This window comes from Peromyscus leucopus, chromosome 6 (assembly GCF_004664715.2).
Source record: "Peromyscus leucopus breed LL Stock chromosome 6, UCI_PerLeu_2.1, whole genome shotgun sequence".
Taxonomy (NCBI): Eukaryota; Metazoa; Chordata; class Mammalia; order Rodentia; family Cricetidae; genus Peromyscus; species Peromyscus leucopus.
The window spans coordinates 67,733,353-67,760,937 of record NC_051068.1 but is presented as its reverse complement, the minus strand read 5'-3'; the positions used below and the strand labels follow the sequence as shown (position 1 = coordinate 67,760,937).

Sequence of the window (27,585 nt, the reverse complement as noted above, 5' to 3'; positions counted from 1 at the left end):
CCAGGGAAAGCCGAGTGGCGGGACTCTCAAGTTGAAGTAGGGGGACGCTCGGGCTGTCGCTGTCCGTGGCGTTGGCACACTCTGGCACCAGCAGTTTCACGGAAAGCTCCAGGTCGGTGACTGCACAGGGAGGACCTTCCATGAAGGGAGGTGATTGTCAAAACGGATGCAACTGGTGGGGTGGCTCAGTGGTAGAGGCCTGGTGCACGCAACCCATCATCACAACACAACAAAACCAACCAACCAAACACCGGCTAAGTGAACAGAGCTACCCATCATCACAACACAACAAAACCAACCAACCCAACACCGGCTAAGTGGACAGAGCCAGATGACTGTTTTTCCTGGCAAAGCATTTATTGAAAGTAACATTCAGAGTAAACCATCTTCTGGAAGGCACGCAGCTACACTGGCCCATGCAAGAGAGCCAACAACTTATAAGATTCCAATACAATACGGAAGGCCAAGTCACCTGCTTACAGTCTCTTAAATATTTTTAGAAAGTTAAAACAATGTATTAATTGATATTTAAAATGTCAAACCCTCCTGACAACATATGGAACAGCTAAGAACTTGACATAGCGAAGCCCGTCTCAATGATCTGTTGACAGAGTAGTCTTCAAAAACAGAAATAAGACTGTGAACTACATGACCCAGCCCGGGTCCAGGGTCCTCATGGGCGATTGTCATACTAGGAGTCAAACCACCCTTTCCGTAGGAAAGGGCATATTTCAAGACGGCAATCGCCGTGTCTGCACTTATTTTGATTTATGAACTCTATCAGAAATCCTTCAGCCAAACCACCCTGAAATGCACAGCGGATTCCTCGCCTGCAGTTTTCTCTTTCTCCAGTAGATGGCAGTAGCACACCATCTTTCATCACAAAGGTTCCAAGAAGAGAGGTTAAATTGCCGGGAAGGCTCACGCACAGCAGGTCAGGTTTCTCAAGGCCAGGTTAGTGGGATGTAAGAAGCGGCAAGGAGAATAAAGAAGAGGAGTTAGTTCTAAGGAGTGTGAGGTTAAACTGGTGCTGGCTACAGAGATAGAAAGATGAACAGCAGATGTGGGCTCCAAGGAAGGGATCAGTGAAGTCCTAAGAATCAAAAGCACGTCCAGGAGACGTGAAATCTAGAACGCACTGGTTTCTTCTTGACAGTGGTAAGGAAAAATAAGGCCTTAGCTTGTGACTGAAACAGCAAGTTAGCAGAAGGGACAGACTCATTTAACAAGCAGCTAAAGAACGTCTCACAGTTCTTCCTCTGAATTAAACATTCAGATCTACCCAACAGCAAAGGCTAGTTGCTGAGTGGTTAACACTGGTGAATAATCCAAATAACAAGCAAGGGCTATTATAGTAGGACCTTTCTTGAGAACAGCCTGCTTTCCCTACAGGCTCTCGGCCCAGCTCCCCTCCCTGTGGCAGAGGCCAGCCACCGAAGTCCAAAACAGCAGAACAGACTTTAAACGGCCAAGAATAAAGGCTGTTCTTACAGGTGCCTATTAAAGCACTCTGAATAACCCGGAAGGACACTTGTGCATTTATCATCACTTGCCTTTGTGAATACACACTAAAGTTCTCCCATTATTTTATTCCCATTTTTCAAGTTTTTAAAAAGAGTTTATGTGCGTAAGTGTTTTACTTTATATATGTCTGTGCACCGTGTGCATGCGTGGTGCCCTCAGAGGCCAGAAGAGGGCATCAGATCTCCTGGAGCCAGGCAGCATGAGTGTGTTGGGAACTAAACAAGGGTCCTCTGCAAAAGGCAGCAGAGGCTTTCAGGCTCTGAACCATTTCTCCAGCCCTGGAGTGTAACTCAGGACTGACCTCAAAGCCAGCGCCCCCCACCTCTGCCTCTTCATTGTCCTCCTGGCCTGCGCCGATTCCTACGTAAATATCCAGACCCAGTGGTTAAAATAGAGCCCGACAGAAACCACTGCGATGTCACAGGAAACAGAAATGCCATTTGCCTTTCTGTTTTCTTTCTGGAGACCCTCTCACGCTGTTGCCCAGGCTGGTTTTGAACTCGTGCCTCCAGCTCCCAGGTAGCTAGCTGGATTATTACATGGGGCCCTCTGTTCTCAGGGGCCCCTCTCTAAGGAACAGAGCAGCTTTTACAAGTACGTTCTTTTAAAGGAGAAAAAGTGGACAGCTCTACAGATGTTTACTTCAAGGTATCCTGAGGGTTTACCAAAAGACAATCTTTCTAGAAAAAAAATTTCTGTGAGACTCGATCAGCTCACAGGAACGAAGATGACAGGGAGATACTTTTATCAGGGTTTTGAAAAGGCCGGAGGCCCCAGTGTGTGGAGCTCAGAGGACAGGCCTCAGGGCTCCAGAGCAACTGGGCCAGGCGCAGGCGTGAGCTGTTAGGACACCCGCTGGGTCTGATTGTTTTTAGGACCTGGGGTTCTCTCTGCCGCCGCCCAGCTGTGAGCTCCCTGGCTTCCGTCGTCGGCTTGTGTCGCCGCCGAAGGAGAAAATAGCAGCTTTACCCCACTCCCTCACTGGCCTTCCACTGACTGACGATATTTTTGCTTTGGACAGCCCCCCTCTCCCGACTGTGAAGACTGGACTATATATAAACCTGCCTCCTCCTCCGCTTCCAAACACGTAGAGGGAGGGAGAACACCTGGGCGTGCGGCAGAGCCCAGGAGACCCTGCCGCGTCAGGCCGGCATTCATCGGAGTCGCTGGGTGAGGACCCCAATCCTTCCACTCACAGCCACACTTTATAATGCTCTTACCATTCATTAAAGACGACAGCTCGATTTCCTGTGAAGACTAAGGAAAGCTAAGCAAAAAATAAGTCTCTGTGGCTAGAACGATGAGCTAAAAATAGGTTTAACACAGTGAACAATACACACACACAAGATAATAAGTGATAATAAACATCTGCTGAATGGAATCGGAGCTCTAGCTACTGAACATGTAAAATGAACATCCTGTGCTACAAGCAATTGTCAGCACTGTGAGAACAGCCTTTGTGAAGATCACGGTGCTCCATTGAGAAAATCCCTTCCAACTTTTGAAAACAAAAAGAGAATCACACAACCTTTTGGCTAACATCTTCACTGAAACAGGAGCAAAAGTCTTCCTATGTTTCAGTCACAAGAGCCGAGTGACGGTGTTTTCCTAAGAAGTCTGACCACGTTAATACTTCTTGTGCATCTGAAAGAAGCTACAAAGGTCCACTTTCCACCGAGGGCGGCCAGTGCACTGCCTTGGGAACACAGTCTTGAGACCCAGTTTACAAACCTGAGCAAGGAATGTCCATCCAGTTCTGGTCCGGCCCATTCCCCACAGCACCGGCTCATGGCATGCCACTCCGGCGGGATTTTCCACAATAGAGAAATCACAAGGATAAAAATACAATGATGGAGTGTCTTGGAGAGCAGCAGAGATGACTTCAGTCCTTTCAAAATGTTTCTGTAGGTGCAAATTGGTTTGTTCTGCACATACGGGGAAATCTTCCCACCAGTGATTTGGTTCCTACAACTGGATCCCAATTTTCTTGTAAAAAATTTACTAAAAATACAGAGCAAATCTAATTTTAGAAAGAAAACTTAAAGATGATTCCGTGCAACTAAAATCCACAAAGAGAAAACAAAAGATGTCTGAATTATGTAATCATCCAATAACAAAATGGTTGTTGAGCTCTGTAGTTTTTTTTTTTTTTTTAAACCAGAAACCAAATCTTTGGAGTTTGGATACACTTAATAATAACCAGAATTTCACAAAGGATGTCATTACTCGATTATATTGGTAACACTTTAATCTGGGATCTTCCATCCAATTTTTTGCTTTTATTACTGATTTGCTGGGAGCGGATGTCCAGAGAGACCGAGAAAGCAAATACTTTTCTTAGGAAGGCCAACCAGCCGAATAATCCTCTGCACAGTCCTTACGTTGTGAATGTGTGTGAAGGCCACAGCTGCATCAGGACCTGGAGAAAGACAGCTTTCCTGTCCATTGTTCCGTTTCCCACTGTCCATCCACCTCCCCACGAGGGGCTCACTGCAGGATCTTCCAGTCCACGTGGCCACTAGCAAAGGCTGAGGGGTTTTCTGATGTTCAGGGTCCAGGAACTCCAGAGAACAGCACTGAGGGACAAGTCCATGCTCCTGAACTCTAGATCTACCCCAGACAGACCTCCTGCTCCGAGGGCGAAGGCAACAGGCAAGCGATACATTCTTAGAGTGTAGCTACTTGGCAGGAAGAGAAAGACCAGGTCAGACCACGTGTCCTGGATTTAGGACCAAAGACTGCTTGACTTCTAGGCGCCGACTCCCGGTCTGCAGCAGCAGAGAGAGTCCTGTCCACGTGATGCTGGGTGGGTGCCAACGGCCTCGAAGGTGCCTGGGCTCTGGCTGGCTAAAGTTTAGTGAGGCTTGTGCACGGGATGGAGTAGGGTCATGTGCTCTGCCCCTTTGAAGGGCAACTTTGCGCTGGAATAATAGTGTACCACTTCAGGGATGCTGTCGAACACAGCACTCGTCTGATCCAGTGTGTAGCGGTTGTCTTTGGTCTGAGCCACTATGATGTGGACACACCCTTGACTAGTCCTGCAGGAGAAAAACAAGAAGACATGAATGAGTGAGCAGAGTGTCCATCCCCACTGGAAACAGTCCCAGGCAGATTCACAAGGGGTGGACGGGCCCTCTTCTTGTCCTGCAACCGCTCTACATACACAGAAAAGCATTCAGCAGGCTGATGGAGTGCCTGGAAGTGTCTAAATGCCTGGCACCTCAACTTGTTTATCCTTACTACACACCAGTGGTCGGGACTGGAGGGGAACAGTCAAATAAATCCCTTCTGCTGCCCAAACGGTAGGACTGGTGAATGAGCCTGAGCCTGCCGCCGCCGCTCTGCAGTTCATACTGAACCCCTCGCCGCTGCTAAAGTCATGTGAGGTTTCTTCTCCTTTATTTCCCCCAAAGGAACACATTAATAATAATAACAACAACAACAACTGCCCATTTGGCCCCTGCCCTCACGAGGAAAGACCAGTCCTGGCTGCACATAATGACAGCTGGTAGCGAAGGCTCAAAGATTTAATCCCCAAACGCCGCTTTCGGGAGCACAGTGGCTGTTCCTGGTATTGTCTACGCGGCCTGTCCCATTTTCTGAGCCGGGGTGCGCTCCTGCCCCTCCCCCACCCTTCCCTTCCAGTCCGATTGTTTCAGCTGCAGGGGCTCAGCTTCCTCAGGAAGGAAGTGCTGCTGGGGCTCTTGACAATGATCCTCCAATATAGTGCCACCGACTTCACCGAGCAATGAGAATTTCCATGAGACACATTCTGGCAAGCCCGCCAGGCCAAAGTGAGTTTTCTGTGTACAATTTGGCCGAGGGAGCAAGAGGCAACCCCGCATCTCCTTCGGCACCAGCAGAGACTGGTATCAAGTGCAGCTGGCATTCTGACAGTCAGGGATTCGACATTCATTAAGGTCCCTCATACTAGGGAATAAATGAAAACCAACCGGCTGGGGGTGGGGGTGGGGGTTGGCACACGCCTGTGGTTCTCTCGCCAGGGATGCAGAAGCAGGAGACCACTAAGTTCTGGATAAACCCACACAGTGAGACCCGTCTCATAAGAAAAGAGGAGTGCCAGGCATGGTGGCACGTAACATTTAATCCCAGTACTCAGGAGGCAGAGGCAGGAGGATCTCAGTGAGTTTGAGGCCAGCCTGGTCTACAAATCAAGTTCCAGGACAGCCAGGGCTACACAGAGAAACCCTGTCTTAAAAGAAAGAAAAAGAAAAGAAAGAAATGTGTGTGTGTGTGTGTGTGTGTGTGTGTGTGTGTGTGTGTGTGTGTGTGCATGCGCCAGAGACATGGCTCAGGGGTTAACAGCACTGGCTGCTCTTGCAGAGGACCTGAGTTCAATTCCCAGCACCCACATGGAGGCTCACAACCATCTGTAATTCCAGTTCCAGGGAATCTGATGCCCTCTTCTGGCCTCCATGGGCACCAGGCACGCACATGGTGCACAGACTTACACGCAGGCAAATACTCATTAACATAAAAGTTTTTAAAATTAAAAAAAAAAAAGAAAACACAGAAGAGGTTGAACTGCACTGTCTTTTTAATTCGTAATGACTTATTGTTCTGCTGTTGGACAAACTTAGGGCTTGTGTGTGCTGAACAAGCGCTCTACCACAGCACTGCACCCCAACCCCAGACACCATTCTTTTTTTTAATTATTATTATTTATTTTATATGTTATGAGTGTTTTGCCCACATCCATGTCTGTGCACCATGTGCATGCCTGGTCCCTACAGAGGCCAGAGAGGGCATTGGATTCTTGGGAACTGGAGTTAGAGACAGTTGTCGGCTGCCATGTGGGTGCTAGGAATTGAACCCGGGCCCTCTGGAAGAGCAGCCAATGCTCTTAACTACTGAGTAATTTCTCCAGCCTTGGCACTTTTTTTTTTAAAAAAAATTTGTTTTTGTTTTTGTTTTCTTGTTTTTCGAGACAGGATTTCTCCATGTATCCCTGGCTGTCCTGGAACCCACTCCGTAGACCAGGCTGGCCTTGAACTCACAGAGACCCACCTGCCTCTGCTTCCTGAATGCTGGAATTAAAGGCCTGGGCCACCATGCCCAGCTTCACTTTTTTTTTTTTAATATTAGGAATTATTTCTCTTCTAAGAGGCCTTAGATCTGGTGTCGTAAGGCAGAAACCGACTGATGCTCAACGATGAAAACGGGAGCGTCATGACTGTAAGAGACGCCGGTGTGTGTGTGTGTGTGTGTGTGTGTGTGTGTGTGTGTGTTTACCCAGCGTCAGTTCTGATCAGTGTCTCGCCATCTGCTGTCCAAGTAAACGCCTTTTGTTTTCTGGTGATACGCACCCTGTGACCACCTTCAAATTGTACCTCTTTTGACTGCCCATCTACGCCCAGGGAGGAGAGACTGTACAGCACACCCTTGCCTTCAGACAAGGGTGCTGGCGGGGTGAGGACACTTACTTCAGTGCGATGGAGTACCTGCTGTTGCCCGACTCACTGTTTCGGACCAGGTAACCTGCCTCTTTGCAGGGCTGGAGTCGGCTCTCGGCCTCAGCTCGGGTAATGGAGCCATGATACCATCTGAACAGAGGCAGAGAAGAAACGGTGTCAGTGCAAACCCAGACTGAGTTTACCCCCCACTGCAAGCATCATTTAACACCACCCCACTGAGGCACGGTTTGTATGGAGCTTCTGAAGATGCTCAACAGCCTCGGAGGACCCTGTTTCACATGCAGAACAGACACGATGCAGAGTCCAGTGGTCCCCATCACAAAGCCTTTCAGTCATACACAGCCAAGTCAAGTCTTGCAGAGGATCTGGGTGTAGTTGCTAACATTCACACGGTGGCTCATAACCATCCACAACTCCAGTTCCGGGGTATTCAATGCCCTTTTCTAGCCTCTTTGGGTATCAGGATGTACATGGTTCACACACACACACACACACACACACACACACACACACACACACACGCAGGCAAAATGCTCATAACATAAAAATAAAACAACCATTTAAAAATAAAGCAATCATTCAAAAATAAAGCAAAAATAAATTCAAAAATAAAAGGAGGCTGGTTACCTCCTCTGTATGAAGGAGGCTTAAGCGGCCTTCTTGGGATACAGGCCCTTCTATCCTGAACAAACACAGCGTGCTAGGAAGTCCCACCACGCAAGAATTCATACATGAAAGGGATGGCTCCACATGGGCCAGGGGGCCCCACACAAGGCTGTGACAGAGTCACGGAGGGAGACTCACGGCTGCTTTTCCAGGGCCAGGCCCGGGTCCACCTTCTCCCTGTCACTGTGGTCCGCCGACAGGGTTGGCCTCAAGGTCTTCTGCCAGTGGTGTGCCGCTCTGCCCGTCTCTTCTTTGCTGGGAGGTCGATCGGATCCCTCAAACTGGACTGGAAGGAAGATGTCACTCAGTACCAGAGACCACAGAGGCTGGCCACGTGACCTCCAAGGGGAAAACCTCATGCCTGCTTTAGCCCAGGTAAGCTCCACGGCGCAGCAGCAGCCCTAGACAGGCATGCCCCTGCTGTCATGGACATCTGACTACAATGCTACTGTCCCCATGGGACACTTGAGGTGACTCATCAGTTTAAAACAGTTTTGGAACACAAAGAGGAGACTCACGTTCAGCGTGGACTTTTATTCTAAAAATGCTCTAAAAAGGTTTGTTTGTTTGTTTGTTTGTTTAAAAGATTAAACAAATTTAAAGTGACTTTCGAGCACTCTGCCCTGAACGGGACATCTGTTTCTCACCCTATCCTCAGGGTCCAGGGACCTGCCCAGAAGAGAGGCAGAAATGCCGTCAGAGCCACACGTGGCAGATGATTTCAATGAAACAGCGTTTGGCAGACACACATGAACTCAGAGGCCGTGACAGCTCACACAAACCTGCACAAGCCCGAGCCCGACAGATCCCAGCCAGAAGGAGAGGACGTGGCCCCGAGTCCCACCCCTAGCCAAGAAGCTATTCACAAATGATAGCTGCCAGGACAGGGAAATCACTTTTCTTCCACCACACTTCAGAACGGACACCACGTCAGCTCAGGAGCAGTTAGCCAACTCAAATAGGACTCCACGGTTCTTAGTGGCTTCCCCCCTTTCCTTTCTCTTCAGAGAGAAGTTGTGTGGGTGAAGCGGGTACGATCAGAGAGGAGTTGGAGGACAGCAAAGTATATGATAAAAATACACTGTATGGAATTCTCAGCGAATAACTGTTTTTCAAAGGACTTAAACATACAGTTAGTGAAATGTAGTGAGTCTATCTCTTTCTATAGAATCAGTGGCAACGTTCACTATGAAATAACAAAGCAAAAAAGACAAAACACTCAGAAACAGAACAAAGCCATGACATGAGACCTTAGAGCTGTGGAGATACCCAGGACGGGCAGAGGAGAGACCCAGCAGAGGCACTTCATATTGGCTTTGCTTTTTTTTTTTTTTTTCTTCAAACAAGCTCTCATACAGCCTAGGGTGGCCTAGAACTTGCCACGTTCCTGCTTCTGTGTAGGAAGTGCTGGGATTACAGGCATGCACCACCACCACGTAGCACACCGGTTCACCTTCTATTTTGATTTACTGTTAAGGGGAAAAGATACCTTGTAAATTCTAAATCAAAGGCAAAACAAATTCTGTGAAAGTCAAATGGAAAAATTATGTATGGGAAGCAGTCGTTACAGATGGTTGTGAGCCTCCACGTGGGTGCTGGGAACCGAACCCAGGTCCTCTGCAAGAGCAGTCAGTGCTCTTAACCACTGAGCCATTTCTCCAGCCCACACTCCCACCTCATTCCCCTTGTTTTGCTTTAGGGCGGCTTATCAACTTTCCCTTAAATTACTTAGAAACCCCCACACAAGCAAAGCATGGTGGTATCCCAGCTACCTGAGAGGCTGAGCCCAGGAGCTTGAGATCAGCCTGGGCTAACTAAATAGGAGATGCTTTCCCTGGCCTCTGCAACAAAAGCTCCACATTTGAAGACGTGACCCTACCTTCAATCTAGGTTTTCCTTTGGAATATCTTTCTAAAGGTATCAATCTGTGGCTGGGAATTGTGGCATATGCCTCTAACACCCTCACTAAGGAAACTGAGGCACGAAGAAAATCAAGCGACAACAAAACCCATCCAGTTTTCTCTCTAGTTTTTGGCCATTAACCTATCTCACCCAGTCCTGGCATTTCCCCGTGAGCAGCTCACAGGCTTGAAGAGGAAGTGAGGCCAAGAACTAGAAAAGCTGTTTCCAGTTGGATAGCTTCAGTGATGGGAAACCAACGCAAAGTGATCAAGGAGGCTTTTCCAACAGCCCCTGAAGGCATCTCCACAGCTACATGCAGAAAGAGAAGGAAACAAGTAGTTTTAAGGGGCACAGTTTCGGCCTGGTTGTCATTCTGATCACACAGAGTACTGGAGAGCTCAGACTAGCCTTGAACTCCTGATTTTCCTGCCTTCCCAAGTCCTGGCAATACAGGCACAGAATCTGGGCCTCGTCCGTAGCTAGATTCTTACTTCTCTACCTCAAATGCCCTCTTAAAAGAGAGACTTGTGGGCTGGCAAGATGGCTCAGGGGGTAAAGCTGCCTGCCACCAAGCCTGACAGCCTGGGTTCAATTCCTGGGGCCTACGTGACGGAAGGGGAGGCCAATTCCCCCAGGCTGTCTTCTGGTCTACCATGTTACACTCATTCCCAGGTACAAACAAACAAACAATCAATCAAACGAACAGATGTAATACAAATAAGAGACTCGCAGCAGGAAACAAAGAGTATGATGCAGCCTGTAAAGTCATTACAAACCGAGCGCCGCTCTCAGTACCCTCTGCAATGGGTCATCAGAGCCGATCGATGCTCCTCTGGAGCCGGGCATGGGAGACCAGCCGCTCCCCTCCTCCTCCCCTCCCTTAGCCTCTAGTATCCAGAACTCTGCCCTGGATTTCTGAGGACTTTTTCAGAGTGTCCACCTGAGTGAACTCATGCTAGGTGATGGGGTGTATGTTCACCGCCTGCACTTGGCCATTGTTCAGCATACACACGTGTGTGAGCCTGGACCATTTGCGTGTGTCAGCTCTGAGAAGTCTGGAAGTGTTAGGACCAGAGGGCCCTGAGTGGCAGGTGCTGCACCCTCACCTGACAGGGCCCGGGCGATCTGCTCCCTCTTCCATTCCCAGGGCTGCTCATACTCAGCGGCAGGTCGATCATCCTCCTCTGGCAGCCTGCTGTCTGCTGGCCGGGCCTTCACCTCTGCTACCCGTTGGCCACCCTCCGAGGGCTCGTAGGGGGTGTCATAGAGTTGTGGTGGCTTCCCCAACAGGTCCTTGGAGCTGCGTCTCTTGGCTGTGGCCTCCATCTTCATGCTCTCCCCTGGCTCACATGGGCCGTCCAGCAGCTGGAGAGCCTTCACCAGGGGGTCTTTGGAACCACGACGTCTGATTTCTGAAAATCAGGCAGACAGGTCACACAGAGCACCTCAGTGCACATGGGCAGGTGTCATGAGGCCCGTGGGTAACCCAGTTGCCTTCGCCTAAGGCAGTGGAATGCTCTAAAACTGTTCTGGGCTGGGCTGGCAACTCTCCGGCCACGCTGCAGAAGCCAGAGGAAGGCACTAGAGCTTTCCTGGCTACTGCACAACATGCACATGAACTGAAATATCACATTGTCCCCAGACAGTCTGCACAGTTGCCGAGAGTCAATTCTGAAGACAGGTTTAAGAAGAACGCCTCGGCACAGCCCAGTGGGCCCAGCCTAAGAGGAGGGTTGATGCCTGCAGGCAGCGGCCTCCAGGTTCCCTGTCAGGGTGGTGGAGAGGTAGCCTCTACAGAGCAGTTTCACTTCCTGCCCTAGTGTCCTGCTCTGAGTAAAGTTTACCTTCAGTTCTTACACTTCTTGCTAGGAAGCCCAAATTAAAGTATTTGTGAAGGAAAACCAGCTGTTTGTGGTATTGAAAGCATCGCTCACAACACACCACGAAAGCTGTTCGCCTTAGTCAGGCTTATGTTTATTTTGAGACAGGGGTTCTCTGTGTAGCCCAGGCTGTCCTGAAACTCACTCTGTAGACCAGGCTATCCTGAAACTCACTCTGTAGACCAGGCTGGTCTGAAACTCACTCTGTCGACCAGGCAGGCCTTGAACTCACAGAGACCCACCTGCCTCTGCCTCCTGAGTGCTGGGATTAAAGGCGTGCGCCACCATGCCTGGCTTCCATCCTGGTTCTTAAGATACAGACACTTTCAGGGTAGTGGGAGGCAGACACATTCACAAAGCATACTGAAGGATAAGTCCAAATAAAAGGTGGTATGATAGAAAACAAAATAACCTCTCTGTAACATCTGGCCCGGCAGCGAGCGCTGTTCTCAGTGCGGTGACGCTCACAGCTAGTCTGTGAGCTACACAGGACAGTGTCCCCATGCTAAGGGAATCGAAGCACAAAGAGCTTGAGGAAATGACCCAGACCAGTACGTGGCAGGGCCCGGGGTGGAAAGCAGGAAGCTGGGCGTTAGAAGCCTTGCTCTTCGACACACACTTGGATGGACTCCAAGTGGAAGAAAAATGGAAGACGAGCTGACTCTGATGGAGAAGGTCGTTTCCAGCGGAGGAAGCTGCATGAATGAAGATAGGGAGCTGGGAAACAGGAGGGGTGCCTGCCAACCCCGGGAGACCCAGAGCAAAGCTTCAAAGGCAGAGGTCCAGAGAAAAGGAGGCGATTTGGGAGAAGACCTCAGCTGGAGACGGGAAAAGCCCAGAGACATAAACGTGGGGTGTTTGTCAGTTTTGTTGCCATCTTTAAAAAAAGATTTACTTATGTATGTATACAAATGCATTGTCTGCATGTAAGCCTGCACACCAGAAGAGGGCATTGAATCGTGAGCCGCCACCATGTGGGTGCTGGGAATTGAACTCAGGACCTCTGGAAGAGCAGCCAACTGCTCTTATCCACTGAGTCATCCCTCCAGCTCTGTTATCTTTCTTTTCTTTTTTTTTTAAATAAAAATTTCAAGATGTACTTATTTTTAATTATGTGTGTGTTTCTGCAGAAACGAGAGGATGGTGCCAGATCCCCTGGAGCTCCAATTACAGACAGTTCTGAGCCAATGAGCTTGGGTGCTGGGAACCCAACTCTGGTTCTCTGCCAAAGCAGTAAGTGTTCTTAGTCACTGAGCCATCTCTCCAGCCCGGTCGCTGCTGCTTTTTAAGACAGGGCGCTGTGTAGGCCAGGCCATCCTGGAGACTGTGACGTAGAGAAAGATGGTCTTGAACTCCAGGACTTTCTTGCCTCAGCCTCCCAAGTGCTGAGATTAAAGGCCTGTGCTACAACATGCCTGGCCATTTAAAAATCTTAAAAACAGCTGGGCGGTGGTGGCGCACGCCTTTAATCCCAGCACTCCAGAGGCAGAGGCAGGTGGGTCTCTGTGAGTTCGAGGCCAGCCTGGACTACCAAGTGAGTTCCAGGAAAGGCGCAAAGCTACACAGAGAAACCCTGTCTTGAAAAACCAAAAACCAAACCAAAACAACAACAACAAAAAAACCACCTTAAAAACAGGCAATTATATCTGTGAGTCACTTTATAGTAACTCTAACAGCAGTGTACCGGATGAAGTGATAAATATCTGGCCTGAACTGATGCATAGTAGTGTACAGTTAAACCCTGATATAAACCAGCCTATTAACAGTTAAACAGCTAGCCACTGCAGGGCAGGGTCAGTAGTGTCTGGCGATTGACCAGTCTGGGCCTAGGGGCCTTACCAGGTCGCCCTAACCAAATGGAATCTCTGAAGAGTCCTACATGTTACACTTAGGTCTACTAGCATCTGTGGTCTTTTAGTCCATTGGAATCTAATTCGGCATCTCCTCTTGGAAAAGCCTCTCCTGCCCAGCTGGTCCTCTGCGGTCCTTCAGAGCTCACCAGCTGCCATGGTGTCCTGGCCCACTCTTGCCTTGTGTGTTTACTACGGTGTGCTTAGTTTTCGACATACATGTTTCCGGCTGGATAGAGATGGCCGGGGCAGGGACCACCACACCTCACTTACGTCGGCAGGGCACACACTGTGTCATGATGGGATGCGATGGGATGTCCAGGCACAGGACAATGTGGCTCTGCAAGAGTGTGCAAGGAGATTTGTGCCACAGGTAGCTGTTAGTACTGTGAGAATAAAAGCAACGGCTGGAGAAGAGGACAGCCGTCTGAAGGGACGGAGAGCCCGGGGCGGACTCTAGACAAGGGGTTCTGAGTCAGGGTGGCTGACACAGCAAGGAAGTGAGGAGGATGGAGGGGCAGGCAGCAGAGGACCAAATGGGCCTGCAGGATTTCCCACAGAGGAGAGCAGACAGACAAAACGATGCTCCCTGGACAGCCACTGACCAGTAAGAGCTCTAGTACAAAGAGAGGACAACAGACGGAGAAAACTATTCAAGGAAGGCCACTCATGAAAGAGGGCAAACTTTAGCCAGGCGTGGTGGCGCACGCCTTTAGTCTCAGCACTCAGGAGGCGGAGGCAGGCGCACTCCATGTCCCAGGCCACACAGAGAGTTCTAGACTAGTGAGGGATGGATATATATATATATATATATATAGTGTGCTCATGCGTGTTGTGTGTGTGTGTGTGTGTGTGTGTGTGTTGTGTGTGTGTGTATGGTGTATGTGTATGTATGTATATATGTATGTATGTGTGTGTGTGTATGTGTTGTATGTGTATGTACGTATGTATGTATGTTGTGTGTGTGGTATGTGTGATGATTTTATTTCTAGGGTGAGGTTCTGGATCTGTGGAATTCAGGACCCTGTCAGCAACCACCCCTGTGCCTCCAATCCCATGCAAGTCTACACTCACTGGAATTACCTGGGCAAACCGTAATCCACATTTATTTAGCCTGTCCTCACCTTCACAGGACCTGACTTCACTGGCGGATGGAGCCTGCGAACCAGATGTACACACTACTGGGAATTCTAATGAGCAGTTAAACTTGAGGACTTCTCTCACCCGCTTCCTCTGACTCTCTGGGGCTGATCTCTCCTGGCCTCATCCCCACACAGAAGGGCACATCACAGGAGGATGCTGTGAAGACAGCTGGCAGGGCTGACCCTGCTCACCTCACATCAGGTCAGAGGCCAGCTGTCTGAGGCCAGAGCTGTCTTTGTTTCAGTCTCTTGACTTTCAACCCCATGGCTTTTTCCTTCATTGCCCATTCTAGATGTAGCTATGAAAAACAAGAAACAAAAACATACGCTGTTCTTGGCTCAGTTGAGATAAGGCTGGCATTTCAAAAAATAAAAGATCTTTTCTCAAGAACTAGGCAAAAGGAAGCAGAACACACAAAGGAACCCAGGGAATGGATTTAGAATTTTTAGGTTTCTAATCAGAACCTATTTATGCTCAGTTCAGACAGTGTTTCCCAAGATCATGACTTCAGGGCTGGAGAGACATCTTGGTGGGTAAGAGCACTTGCTACTCTCACAGAAGACCCAGGTTCAGTTCCCAGTGCCCATATGGTGACTCACAATCATTTGTAACTCCAGTTCCTGACACCTTCTTCTGGACTCTTTCAGGTACACACATGGAGCACATACATGCAGGCAAGCACTCATGCACATAGAATAAAAATAAAGAGAGAAAAAAAGATCCTGGCTTCAACTCTGCCCCAAGTGAGCTGTATGAACCCAAGGAAGAAGACTGAGTCCATCCTTAGGTAGAGGTCCTGAGTCCATCCTTAGGTAGAAGTCCTGAGTCCATCCTTAGATAGAGGTCTTGAGTCCATCCTTAGGTAGAGGTCATGAGTCCATCCTTAGGTAGAGGTCCTGAGTCCATCCTTAGGTAGAGGTCCTGAGTCCATCCTTAGGTAGAGGTCCTGAGTCCATCCTTAGGTAGAGGTCTGAGTCCATCCTTAGTAGAGTCTGAGTCATCCTTAGGTAGAGGTCTGAGTCATCCTTAGGTAGAGGTCCTGAGTCCATCCTTAGTAGAGGTCTGAGTCCATCCTTAGGTAGAGTCTGAGTCATCCTTAGTAGAGTCTGAGTCCATCTTAGGTAGAGGTCTGAGTCCATCCTTAGGTAGAGTCTGAGTCCATCCTTAGTAGAGGTCTGAGTCCATCCTTAGGTAGAGGTCTTGAGTCCATCCTTAGGTAGAGGTCTGAGTCCATCCTTAGGTAGAGGTCTGAGTCCATCCTTAGGTAGAGGTCTGAGTCCATCCTTAGGTAGAGGTCCTGAGTCCATCCTTAGGTAGAGGTCATGAGTCCATCCTTAGGTAGAGGTCTGAGTCATCCTTTAGGTAGAGGTCCATGAGTCCATCCTTAGAGGGTCTGAGTCATCCTAGGTAATAAGTTTTTGCTCACAAGAAAATTTCAATAGACTTGCATTCCAATGAGATACAGTGATTGGCATCTGGAGTTATTCCATCTGTGTGCAGTATGTCTTTGTAGTGGCGTTTTCCTGTTCCCTCCATTTGAAATGGACTAGTAGCCAACTGGAAAGCACACAGCTGAAAAACCCTCCTTCCTTGTATGGCCCAGGAATGGAGATGTTGGTAAAACATCTTTTGAAACAATGTTTAATTAGCGGAAAAGAGCCTAGACACCTCCCCCTTCCAGGGCATTAACCTTCCAGTCCATTCCAACACCTGGCTGTCCCCAACCTGAGGCACCATAGAAACAGAAACAATCACAGGGCTGTAAGTCGACCCTTCCTGCAGGGAGAATAGCCCTGACTGCAGGGCTGGCTCCAAGAGGAAATGAGCCTGAGAAGGAGGAAATGGCAAGAGGAAGCTACACCCTGGCTGCCGATAGAGGCCATTTACTGTGGCAGACAACTGAGTGCTGTGGTTGGGCAGCAGATAAACACTCGTTTGCAGCCTCTCTGAGACCCAGGGCTGCCCCACGCCAGTGAAAACTGCTACTGATATGTACAAAGCCTAACCAGGACTGGAAAATTCCCCTTTCTAGCTGGTAGTTCTCGGCCCACATAATTAAGTCACTCACATCCAACACACAGCAGAAGGCCAGTGTCTTTCTTAATTAACTATTACCAACTTTGATTTTGCAGGGTCTCACTCTGTGGCCCAGGCTGACTTCTAACTTGCAGTGATCCTCCTGCCTCAGCTTCCAGAGACTGGGATTACAGGAGTGCACTGCTACACCTGGCAACAAATTTAACTGCTATTATCACCCTATTTATCTAGGATTCCCTTGAAAAATAGGGTTCTCTCTCAACAGTCAAGCTGACTACATTTGCTGGCCATGTACATCACAGGTATGTCATGCCTCAAATATCACTGAAGCCTTGGAGCATCCTGATGGGTGTTAGTTCATGCTTCTCTACCATCCATACCTTAAAAGTAAGGTATGTATCTTTATGAAAAAGAGTTTCTGTAATTTTTTTCATTAAAATATTTAGATTTATTTGCTTTTATTTTATGTGTATGAATGTTTTGCCTGCACATATGTCTGTGCACCTTGAGTGTGCAGTACCTGTGGAAGCCAGAAGAGGGCGTCAGATCCTCTGGAATGAGTTACAGACAGTTGTGAGTGCCATGTGGGTGTTGGGAATGAAACCCAGGTCCTCTAGGGAAGCAAGTGAGTGCTCTAAATCACTGAGCCATTTTTCCAACCACACATATAAAATTTTAATTATAATTCTAAATGACATATCTTTCCCCCTAATCCTTTTCATGTTTCCAAAATCACTAAACACGAAGCCTCGTGAAACTCTGTTTTCTCTTGGAGTCAGGAACGGGGCTGTTGTACAATTGTCTTACCAGGGTCTTCTACCAGTGCTCAAGTTTCTAATCTGAAGTTAGCATTTCCTATCAGCTAACTCAGGACACTTCAACAAAGGCAGATCTAATTTAGACACCCTGAAATTTACCTAGGAGAGACAGATTAAAGACTCAGCTGGGGTGCAGTCTAATGGCAGAACACTTCTGGGCAGGCGTGAAGCCCTGGGCTCAATCTCCAGCACTAAGGAAAAACAAGCATTCATGTGGATTTTTCTCTCCAATTGTTTTTAACATGCTGGGGTTGTCCTTCAGACCTGACTATTTAAACAAGCCAATAAAACCACTTAGAGGCAAAACAAAAATTTAAAAACAGTCTTTGGCCGGGCAGTGGTGGCACACGCCTTTAATCCCAGCACTTGGGAGTCAGAGCCAGGCGGATCTCTGTGAGTTTGAGGCCAGCCTGGTTCACAGAGCGAGATCCAGGACAGGCACCAAAACCATTTGGAGGAACCCTGTCTCAAAAAACCAAAAATAAATAAATAAATAAAATAAAAACAAAAAAAAAATTTAAAATTAAAAAATAAAAATAAAAAGTCTTTGACAAGAGTTCAGCAGTCAAGGCCACAGGCTGCTGCTGTCCTGGTAACTCCCTTTTCAGCTGAGTGATTTGGACAACTTAGTTCACTCTCCTGGACCTAGGTTTCCTCGACTGTTTAGCACTCCCTGCCTTGACACTGGTGTTGGAGTATTTGGTGAGGTTATTTGGCAAGTTTGGCACCTCAAAGCTCTTGCCGAGAAGCATCCACCTCCTGTGGAAGGATCCTCTTGCTAACCGGCAGCCGCCTGAGGAGCTCCTAAAGCGTAACTCTCAGTTTTGTGGCTCCACTGCTGAATCACACAGAACGCGGGTATCAGCTGCTCAGGGAAACCGCTCCCGTCATTTAGCAGAAAAGTGACAGGTTTACGCTAATCACACTTCCCGTACCCAGTCCTGTGTTTTTTTGTTTTTTTGTTTTTAAATTAACAATCCTAAATCTCAAGGAGAATTTATTTGTAAATCCTTAAGTTCTGCCAGTTAAAAGTTTCCAGGGGGAAGTCAGGCAGTGGTGGCATACGCTTTTAATCCCAGTACCAGAAGGCAGAGACAGGAGGATCTCTGTGAGCTGGACGGCCAGACCGGTCTGCGTAATGAGTTCCAGAACAGCCAGAGCTAGATGGTGAAACCCCGTCTTTGTGATGCATGCATAGATATCCGTGATATGTATTTTAAAAGAAGAAACATTAAGTTAAACTGACCCAAAGATTGTTTTGTTACCAGAAAAGCACTGCATTCTTAAATTACTAATTTCATAAATAAGGTAATTTTAAACTTTGTTTATCTTTCATTTGAAACAAGGTCTTACTGTCTGGACCAGAACTCCAGATGTAATACAGGGTGGTCTTTAACACCGATCATCCTGCTTCTGCCTGCTGAGTGCTAGAATTACAGGCTTGTACCAGCACACCATGTTGAAAGTTAGTAATTTACATTATTAGTAAATTTGACCTAACTTACCATTGAATAAATTCATTTTATATTTATCCATACTATTTAAAACAAAGAACTTGATAAATACTCAAATATTAAACACTAATTTTGTTTGTTTGTTTTGGTTTTTTTGAGACAGGGTTTCTCTGTGTAGCCCTGGATGTCCTGGAACTCAATCTGTAGACCAGGCTAGCCTCAGACTCACAGAGCTACATCTGCCTCTGCCTCTGCCTCTGCCTCCTGAGTGCTGGGATTAAAGGCATGCCCCAGCCCTAAATATTCTTATATTTATCCTTTTTTTTTTTTGATACAGGGTTTTATTATATGGCCCTGATTGTCCCAGAACTTCCTTTGTAGACCATGCTGGCCTTGAGCTCACAGAGATCAGCCTGGCTCTGCCTCTCAAGTGCCAAGGTGTGTGCTGCCATGCACAGCTTATTATATTTATCTCATATCGGGCATTTTAAACTTCTTTGTTAGGTGAGTAGGGGAATAAGGACTCAGTGTGCAGCCAAGGCTAGCCCTGAATTCAGTATCCTCCTGTCTCAGGCTCTCAAGTCTTGGAGTAGATGCTACTAGCTCAGGCTCAATTTTGACTTTGGTATATCACGTGACTTTGAGCAGAGAGATGGCCTAGCTTTGGGTCAAGCCTGCAATGACTTTGCAGGTATTATTTTAAATGTGTCTCTCAGGGACGCGCACTGGTGAGAGCACTCATTCTGGAGTGGCAGATCTCAACTCAAATTCTTCATCTATTCTGAAAAAGTCTTGTGAAGCCGGGTGAGAGACTGTCATCTCAGCATTTGGGAGGCTGAGGAAGGCAGAGAGCCGTGAGCTCAAGGACAGCATCACTACAGAGCAAGACCCTTTCTCAGAACACAAAATGAACAAAGCCCAGTGAGAACTAAAACAGCATCCAGAGTGCCTCCTGCCCGTCATCCCAGCATTTGGGAGGCTGATGCAGAAGGCCAGCCTGGCTTACTTAGGGAACAGACCTTGCAGAGGCAGGCAGGATCTCTGAGTTCCAGGCCAGCCTGGTTTATAAAGCAAGTTCCAGGACAGCCAGGACCACACAGAGAAACCCTGTCTTGAAAAACGAACAAAAAAGTTTAAAAACTATAGTGAGTAGACTTTGTCTCTTAAAAAAAAAAAAAGTACACACTTTGAAAAAAAAGTATGTGTGTGTTTCAATGGCTTGGCAGGTAACAGTGCACGCTCTCAGTTGACCGGGGTTCAATTCCCAGAGCCTACATGGTAGAAGGAGAGGACTGATTCCTACCGGTTGCCCTCTGATTTCCACACATGAACTGTGGCAAGCGCCTGACCCACCCACCAAATAAATAGAGTCTTGTGAGTGGGACAAGCCTGAAGTCCTCGAAGCGTGTTTTTCACCTAGTAACAACAGGGGAATGGTTAGCCCCCCATTTAGAGAGATTTTGTGGTGGTTAAACAAAGAAAGTGGAACTGGGGATGCAATTCAGTTGCAAAACATGGGTTCACTATGCTCAAAGTTCTGGGTTCAATCCCCAGCACAGGGACTAGAAGGGGAGCATTGGAGAGGCAGCCTGCACTCCCGGGCTCTCTTGACTGGTGCACTTCTCACCCCTTCACAGAAGCTACTTCCCTTTTCTATTTTTTTGGGGGTGGAAGGGGGAGGTAGGTTAGTGTTTTTGAGACAAGGTTTCTCTATGTAGCCGTGGCTGTCCTGGAACTTGCTCTGTAGATCAGGTTGGTCTTGAACTCAGAAATCCACCTGCTTCTGCCCTTTGAGAGCTGGGATTAAAGGTGTGTGTGAGTCACCACCACTGCTCTGATGAAGCTACGTTTTGCAGCCAGTGGAGGTTACCACAGAGGAACCACAACTGGTCACAACACAGAGAAAAGTGACCTTGGATACCCATCCCCCCAAAGGGGCATCTGTAACACACCCTGCTACAGCCGAGGCTCAGGAAACGTTGTGGAAGAAGCAGGGGACAGACTGTAAGAGCCGGAGGACCAGGAGGAGGGCTGTAACAATGTCCTCTGGACCTGGCAAAGGTGCTACAGCCATGAATTCTCAGCAGCTGTGGCTGCCGGCTCAAGACCACACTAGCAAACACATCGGCATGGGTCGGGAAGGGCTCACAATCATCCCCAGCCCCACAGTTGAGAAGCTACAGGAAATCCACGGCTGTTAAAAGAGGGAGAGACAGTTCCGTCAGGGACAAGCCCGGGGATGCCCATACCCTTGGGGCAGCCCTACACCCATGTGCGTGTGGCAAACACTGATCAGATGCAGTAGGCTCTATGTATACTATATTCATACAGTGATGCATATATGTCATCCATTATATATGCTATAGAAGAAGATGCCGTGTATTTGGAGGGGGGGTGTGGGGACACAGGAGGATTAGGAGGGGAAGGGTGGGTGTGACCATAACTCATTGTACTTACATATCAAATTCTAAAAATAAATAAAAAGGAAAAGAATAAAAAGGAAATAGAACACTTTTCCTTGGTTATATGTAAAAGTCAATCCTTTCCCTTATTCCTTTTAAACCGCTGATATTTTGTAAAAGTGACTAATTTCGTTTTCACTTCCTTTCATTCACAGATTTCATTAGGGGCCGCAGTCCAGTGACCTGCAGGGTCACAGCCTGGCCAGGGCACACCCTCCCCATGGTGGTACCTTATCTCTGTGAGCAGGGAAGCAGGAAACAGAGCGGAGCTTTCCTGTCGCTGGCTCGTTCTTGCCTGTCTTGGCTTTCCAGGGTGTGACAGTTACCTCTCTGCCCGCCTCTGCAGGGACGGCTCACCCAGCCCGAGCTGGATAGCTCTCCAGTGTGTCTCAACACAGTCAAGTCTTCCACGTGTGAACAGGATACTCGAGTCGGCACTCAGGGGCCACAGATTCCATTACGGGTGTTTACTTTAAAATTCCCCAATACATCTGAACAACTAGATTGACGTCTTGCCTGAGGACGGCTCACACCAACTTACGAGAACTAAGTGAAGGGGAAGGGTCTGACCCCAAGACTCATGAGAGGGTTTGTTCAGCCCACAGACTGGAACGGCTGACAATGGTTGTTAACCAATTGTTCCCTAGTAACTAATTGCTTTGCTTCAATGTTGAAGAACTTAAGGTTCTACCACAATGCAAAAAAAAAAATTACATCTGCAAATGCTTACAAACCCCGTAAATATATATTTGTACTGACTTAGGACTCCCATTATGGATGCCAATGCTTTTGAATGTGCCCAAGATATGTGCATTAGCAATCTTAAAAACTAAAGACTGTGAGGCCAATGAGACACTCAGCGGGTAAAGGCGCTGACCAGCACCAAGCCTGATGTGACAGCGGATGAGATAACTGTCTCCCACAGGCTAGTGCACAAGTGCACCCGAATACAATACAGTGAAAGTTTTTAGGAGGTGAGGGCTACAGACTGAGCAGACTCTCAATGCCATCTTGCACAGAAGTAGGAAAACTTAAAAACAAAACTCTTCAAATTCTTAGAACTCTGAAGGACACTCAGAAAGACATTCAGAACGTTTCCCTTTAAGGTTTGGATCTAATTTCTGTTTCTTCCAGTCAACAGGATCTGCTTAAATTGCTCTCTTCCTCAAATATCTATCATCTATCTATGTGCCTGTATATGTATGTATGTATCATTTATCTATGTATCTCCGTATGTATGTATGTATCTATCTATCTCTTTCTAGGTTTTTTTTTTTCTTTTTTGAGACAAGGTCTCTACATAACCCCAATTGTCCTGGTATTGACTATGTAGACCAGGTTGGCCCTGAACTCACAGAAATCCTCCTGTCTCTGCCTCTTAAGTGCTGGATTAAAGGCGTGTGTCAACACCCCCACCACCCCCACCCGCAGAACCCGGCCACAAACCTGTTATCATCTGCTGGGCGTCGTAGGGTTCCATGTAGCCGTCATTTTCTCCAACTCTCTCCGCGTCTCTCTGACCTTTCGTCCGTTTGGCATCATACGGGTCAGCATAGTCTTCTAAAATGATAACCTGTCCAGTGAGAAAGGGCAGCTGCTAGGGAGTCCCCAGATACGAAAATCCGCAACAGCACTACCGAAATCTCCTCCAGGAACGAGGGGTCAGGAGTCTCTCGTTGGTCCTGGCAGCTTTTGTACTTGATCCCGTATCTCTGTCAGACAAACGTTCTTTTCGTACTTGATTTGTGACAGCTCACCTCAACTCTTGATCATGGGTTAGAGGGTGGGCAGGGTGGGCCTCGGGAAGTGCAGGGTATCCGTAGCCTCAGGGCACAAAAAGAATTGTTCTCCCACATCCTGACAGCTCAGAGTTTGCTGTCAGCTAAGTGATACAGTCCCAGTGAATCAGTCACCTCACAGCACTGAGGTGGGTCAAAATGAATCTAGACCTGCTTCCTGGCCTCAAGGATTTTTTTTTTATTTATTTTTTGGAGACAGGGTTTCTCTGTGTAGTTTTGGTTCCTGCCCTGGATCTCGCTCTGTAGACCAGGCTGGCCTCGAACTCCCAGAGATCCGCCTGGCTCTGCCTCCCCAGTGCTGGGATTAATGGCGTGCGCCACCACTGCCCTGCATGCCTCAAGGAATGTTTACGAGCTCCAAAGAGACAGGCTTCACAGGTTAGCACTGCACAGTACTGCAGAAGCTTTGGGTCCCATAATTCACCGGGAGAGAGTGACTCAGCAGCTACAAACCAGACAGAATTTTGACGGCATTTGTGCCCAAGAGCATCTATCATACCAAACCCAGAGGGCACGTGGGGAAGCTCTGTGTGTACAGCCACTCTGCTCTGTAGCGGCTGAGGGACACACTAGGGGTGAGAGTCCTTCTCAGGAGGGAGCCAGAGCCCCGGCCGCTCCAGTCTCTGGTAGAACATCCTCTAGAAAGCTCATGAGGTACTACAGGAGCCCGAGGAAAGAACTCAGACCGTTAAAGAAGCGAAGAGAATGGAACAGACTGGAGGAACCTGCCACCTTGGAGAAGACAGCCTAAGAAATGCCAGCCACCCCAAAGTGACACCCACCACAGGGGACTGTGATCGCCACTCACTCCACCTGTTCTTGACACCTGCTCCACATGCTGTAACTCACATACAGCAGGGAAGACAGGACGGGACGCTCAGTCCTTGGCTCTAAGCTGCTGTGAGGGTCTTGACCAACAGTGAGGTACACCCACCCCCCAGTTATAGACGAGACGCGTCCACATCCATCTTCCAATGGCTCTGCTCAGTGCCTGGCTCCGGACAGGCACACTAAACATGGCTGTGAACTCTTGAATGGAGCAATGAACGGGCACCCAATATATGCCACCTTACACATGCCACAAGTCCCTGCAGCCTAGGTAGGCAGCTTGTCGAAAGCCAAGAGGAAATTAAAGCCCCTCACCAGGAACGGGTTGCTTGGGCTGGAGCCTAAAAGTCTGGGCGGGAGCTCTTCTCTCTCCCCATTCCTCCCAGGACAGAAAGCCCAGCTCTGCCCTGCAAGGTTGGAGAGCAAGCTCACAGGTCCAGTCCTCCCCTTCCTTACCTTTCCCACACTGCACAGCACCCAGAAGCCCTCTGGTGACTAAGATGCAGGAAACACCTTCTCTCCTGATCTGCAATTTCCTTAAGGGCATTTCCTTGTTATGGACTGCCCCCCCCACCCCCTGGTGCCCATGGCCCTGACTCTATAGCAAATATCCACAGAATGAATGGAAGGCCCGTCATCTTGGCGAGGCTGGAACTCGAGAGGCTGGGGAGATGGGCAATCCACACTTCACAGTGTACAGGCTCCTGTCGCTCTGTATGCTCAAGTGGTGTAAGCCATATAGAAGTCTAGCTTTGGTAGACCCCTTGACGACAAACTTGAAAACAAGAACCAGGGTATACCACACCCATAAGAGGGCCAATTTCTTTCCCTTCCCATCAACTGCTCTTCTAAACCATGAACAAAAACCAAACACATCAAACTTTGCAACCAAGGTCTTGAAGCCTGGGCGAGAATCTTTCCAAGAGAAAGTTAGTCTCATGATTTTTAAATGGTCACTTGGGAGTCAGAATGGACTCGGGGGGGGGGGGGAGCGACCTTAGAAAACATCTTCAACTTATTTCACACATAAAAAATATTGGGGTTCATCAGGCTCCCGTGTACCCCACCCCCACCCGGCACTGAGACAGGTGGGTAGAGACACTGTATTCTTACCGTGTCTTGTTTCATTATCTTGGCCTTGTCCAGCTCAGGGCCCAGGGAGGAAGGTGAAGAGGACGCAGAGGAAGAGGAGCTGCTGGAGCTGCTGGTGCTGCCGCCCCCCGGGTAGGCACCCTTGCCGTTCTTCTCCTGCGTGTCCACCTTGATGAGCCTGCTGATGTAGGTGCTGCAGCCCGCGCTCTTGGCCACCGCACCCCGGTGGGGCTCCTCCTCAGCGGCGACAGCGGGGGCGGTGGCGGTGACCCGGGAGTTCTTCCGACCCTTGCCGGCCGCGGCCTGGATCAGACCCTGCAGGCTGTCCCGTGACAGTCGGCTGTCTTTGGGGGGTCCGCCGCCGGCCCTGCTGCCCCCCAGCTCGGCCGCCGAGTTCTTCCGGCCCTTGCCCGGGGTGGCCGCCGAGCCGCCCGTCTCCGAGTTCTTGCGCGGCTTGCCGCCGGCGCCCCCGGGCCTGGCGCGCTCCGACGCGGTCTTCAGGGTCAGCGGGAACTCCTTGAACCACTTGGCCGCCATCAGGGGGCCCGGGAGCGTCGGGGCCGCGGAAGAGACGAGCGAGGAGGCCCAGCCGAGACACCGAGTGGCGCCAGGAGCCGGGGGCCGCCGCATTCCCCGGGGCTGGGCGCTGGAGGCAGAGGCGCGCGCCGGGCAGGGTGGCACCCTCGGCCCGAAGCTGGACGGGCGGGCGCGGGGACTTGCGGCGCCGTGTCCTCTGCGCTCCACCGCCAGCGGCCGCCGGGCGCCGGGGCTTCCCCTGCTTTTCCTCCAGAGGTGGGCGAGGCCGAGCCCACGGAAGCCCCCGGCAGCCCTGCCCACACTCGCAGGGACGACGGCGGCCGCAGTGCCCGGGCGCCCGCCTCACGGGGGACGCACAGGACGGACGCACGCACGGACGGACGGACGCACCCCTCCCTCGGCGGCGGCGGCGGCGCCCCCCGCTTGCACGCCGGCTTCGCCCCGCGGCCCCCTTTCTGCAGACGGGACGTGCGCGGGGAGAGTGGCCTGGAGTCGCGCTCAGGGACGACTGTCGCCAGCGCCCCCCGCTACGTCCCTTGCTCTCCGCGTCCGGGGCGCGGCCTTCCCGGCGCGCATGGAAACAGGCGCGAGGGGCGAAGGCTCGAAGCTCGGCCAGGCGGCCGCGTGCGAGCCTGGACGCGGACCACGCGGGCTCCCACGCACCTACGGCCTGGGCTGCGGGCCGGGCGAGGGGGGCGACCGGGTCCCCAAGGAGAAAGAGCGTGGTGGCCCTGACCGGCTCCAGACAGAGAGAGACTGCGCCTCTGCGTGCTTTTTTTCCTCGCTTTCTTCTCTAGCTAGTTGGTTCTCTCATTCTCGCTCTCTCCTCAAAGCAATTTCAAAGCTTTTTGGTTAAGAGGATTAAGTCTGAGCGTGAAACTAAATCTTTTCGTTTAAAAAACGTTACACGTGGCAGTTACTTACAAGCCTTCACTGGTAGACCTGCGTACTTTTGAGTCAGAAAATGCATCTTTTTCTTTTTCCAGATACAGGCCAAAATACCAAGCTCGCCTGACCTGACAGTCGGAACATTCTTGTGGTGCTGATGTCTTCCTTCCCCTTCTTCCCTTTTTCCCACTCCCTCTCTCCCTTCTCCCTCTCCTATGGAATCCAAATTTGCCCCTAGTTCTGTGCATTGGAGGACGATCGTAGCTGGGATGGCAAAGGGCGCGCCATCGCTGCGAGTCTCACGTGGTGCTGAGGATGGGGCCCAGGGCTTCCTGCTCGGTAGACAGGCACTCTAGCAACAGAGCTAGTCTCCAGCATGTGCAGCTTTTGACAGAGTTCAGTTACTGACCTCAGGGGTGTAACTTTCTCTACCCCTCCTCCCCGCCTTTCTCTCAGCTGCAAGGGTTTCCAGTTTGCCTGCTGTCTTTTTTTTTTTTTTTCCTTCAAACTCGAATAAAATCATCTTCGAACCTCAAAGTAAAAATAAAACAATAATATCATATACAACAATAACAGCGACAAAAACCCTAACTGTGCTACGGAGACTTACGCAGCAGGTTCGAAAGTTCAAGCTACGAGCTGTGGGAATTGGATAGCAGCGGCCTCCATCAGCTTGGAAGAAATGCAGGTTCAACCTGACCATTCAGATTCTAAAAATTCATCTTAACGTAAATTGAGGCATAATTCGGATGTTACCAAATTCAGCTACTTAAAGTGTATACTTAAGGGATTTTAATATATTGAAGTCTCACTCATAACCTGATTTTAAGACAGACCCCCCCAATAGGTGGGGAGGTAGCTCAGTTGATACCATGCTCGGCATGTAGGCATGAGAACCTGAGTGTCAACTCCAGCACCCAGAAAGAAAACCCCTGGGAATCACACTCTCCTAATCCCAGTGCTGGGGAGGCAGAGGAAAACAGATCCCAGGACTCCATCGCCAGCTAGCCTACCCTAACGGACAAGCCCCAAGCCCAATTAAGAAACCTCTTAAAAAACAAAGTAGACATTGTTGAGGAAGGACATTGAAGGTTGACTTCTGGCCTGCATACATGTGCAAACATGTCCTCTACCACACTTGAATACACACACACACACACACACACACACACACACACACACACACACACATCACTATTCCAGGAAGAAACTCAGTATTTATTAGCAGCTACTCCTCATCCCCTGCTCCATGGGCAGTGTATTATTAGCT

General features: G+C 49.3%; 1 protein-coding gene across 1 annotated transcript; it reads right to left on the bottom strand.

Annotated features, from left to right (window-relative positions):
- Positions 1-338: 338 nt before the first annotated feature.
- On the bottom strand, positions 339-25,790 carry She (Src homology 2 domain containing E). The gene is made up of 6 exons (XM_028890843.2): positions 24,912-25,790; positions 22,618-22,744; positions 10,634-10,939; positions 7,764-7,911; positions 6,969-7,088; positions 339-4,562 (listed from the first exon to the last, which is right to left on the bottom strand). Exons 1-6 carry the CDS (start codon positions 25,518-25,520, stop codon positions 4,379-4,381), a joined length of 1,494 nt encoding a protein of 497 aa, XP_028746676.1. The 5' UTR covers positions 25,521-25,790; the 3' UTR covers positions 339-4,378.
- Positions 25,791-27,585: the final 1,795 nt, after the last annotated feature.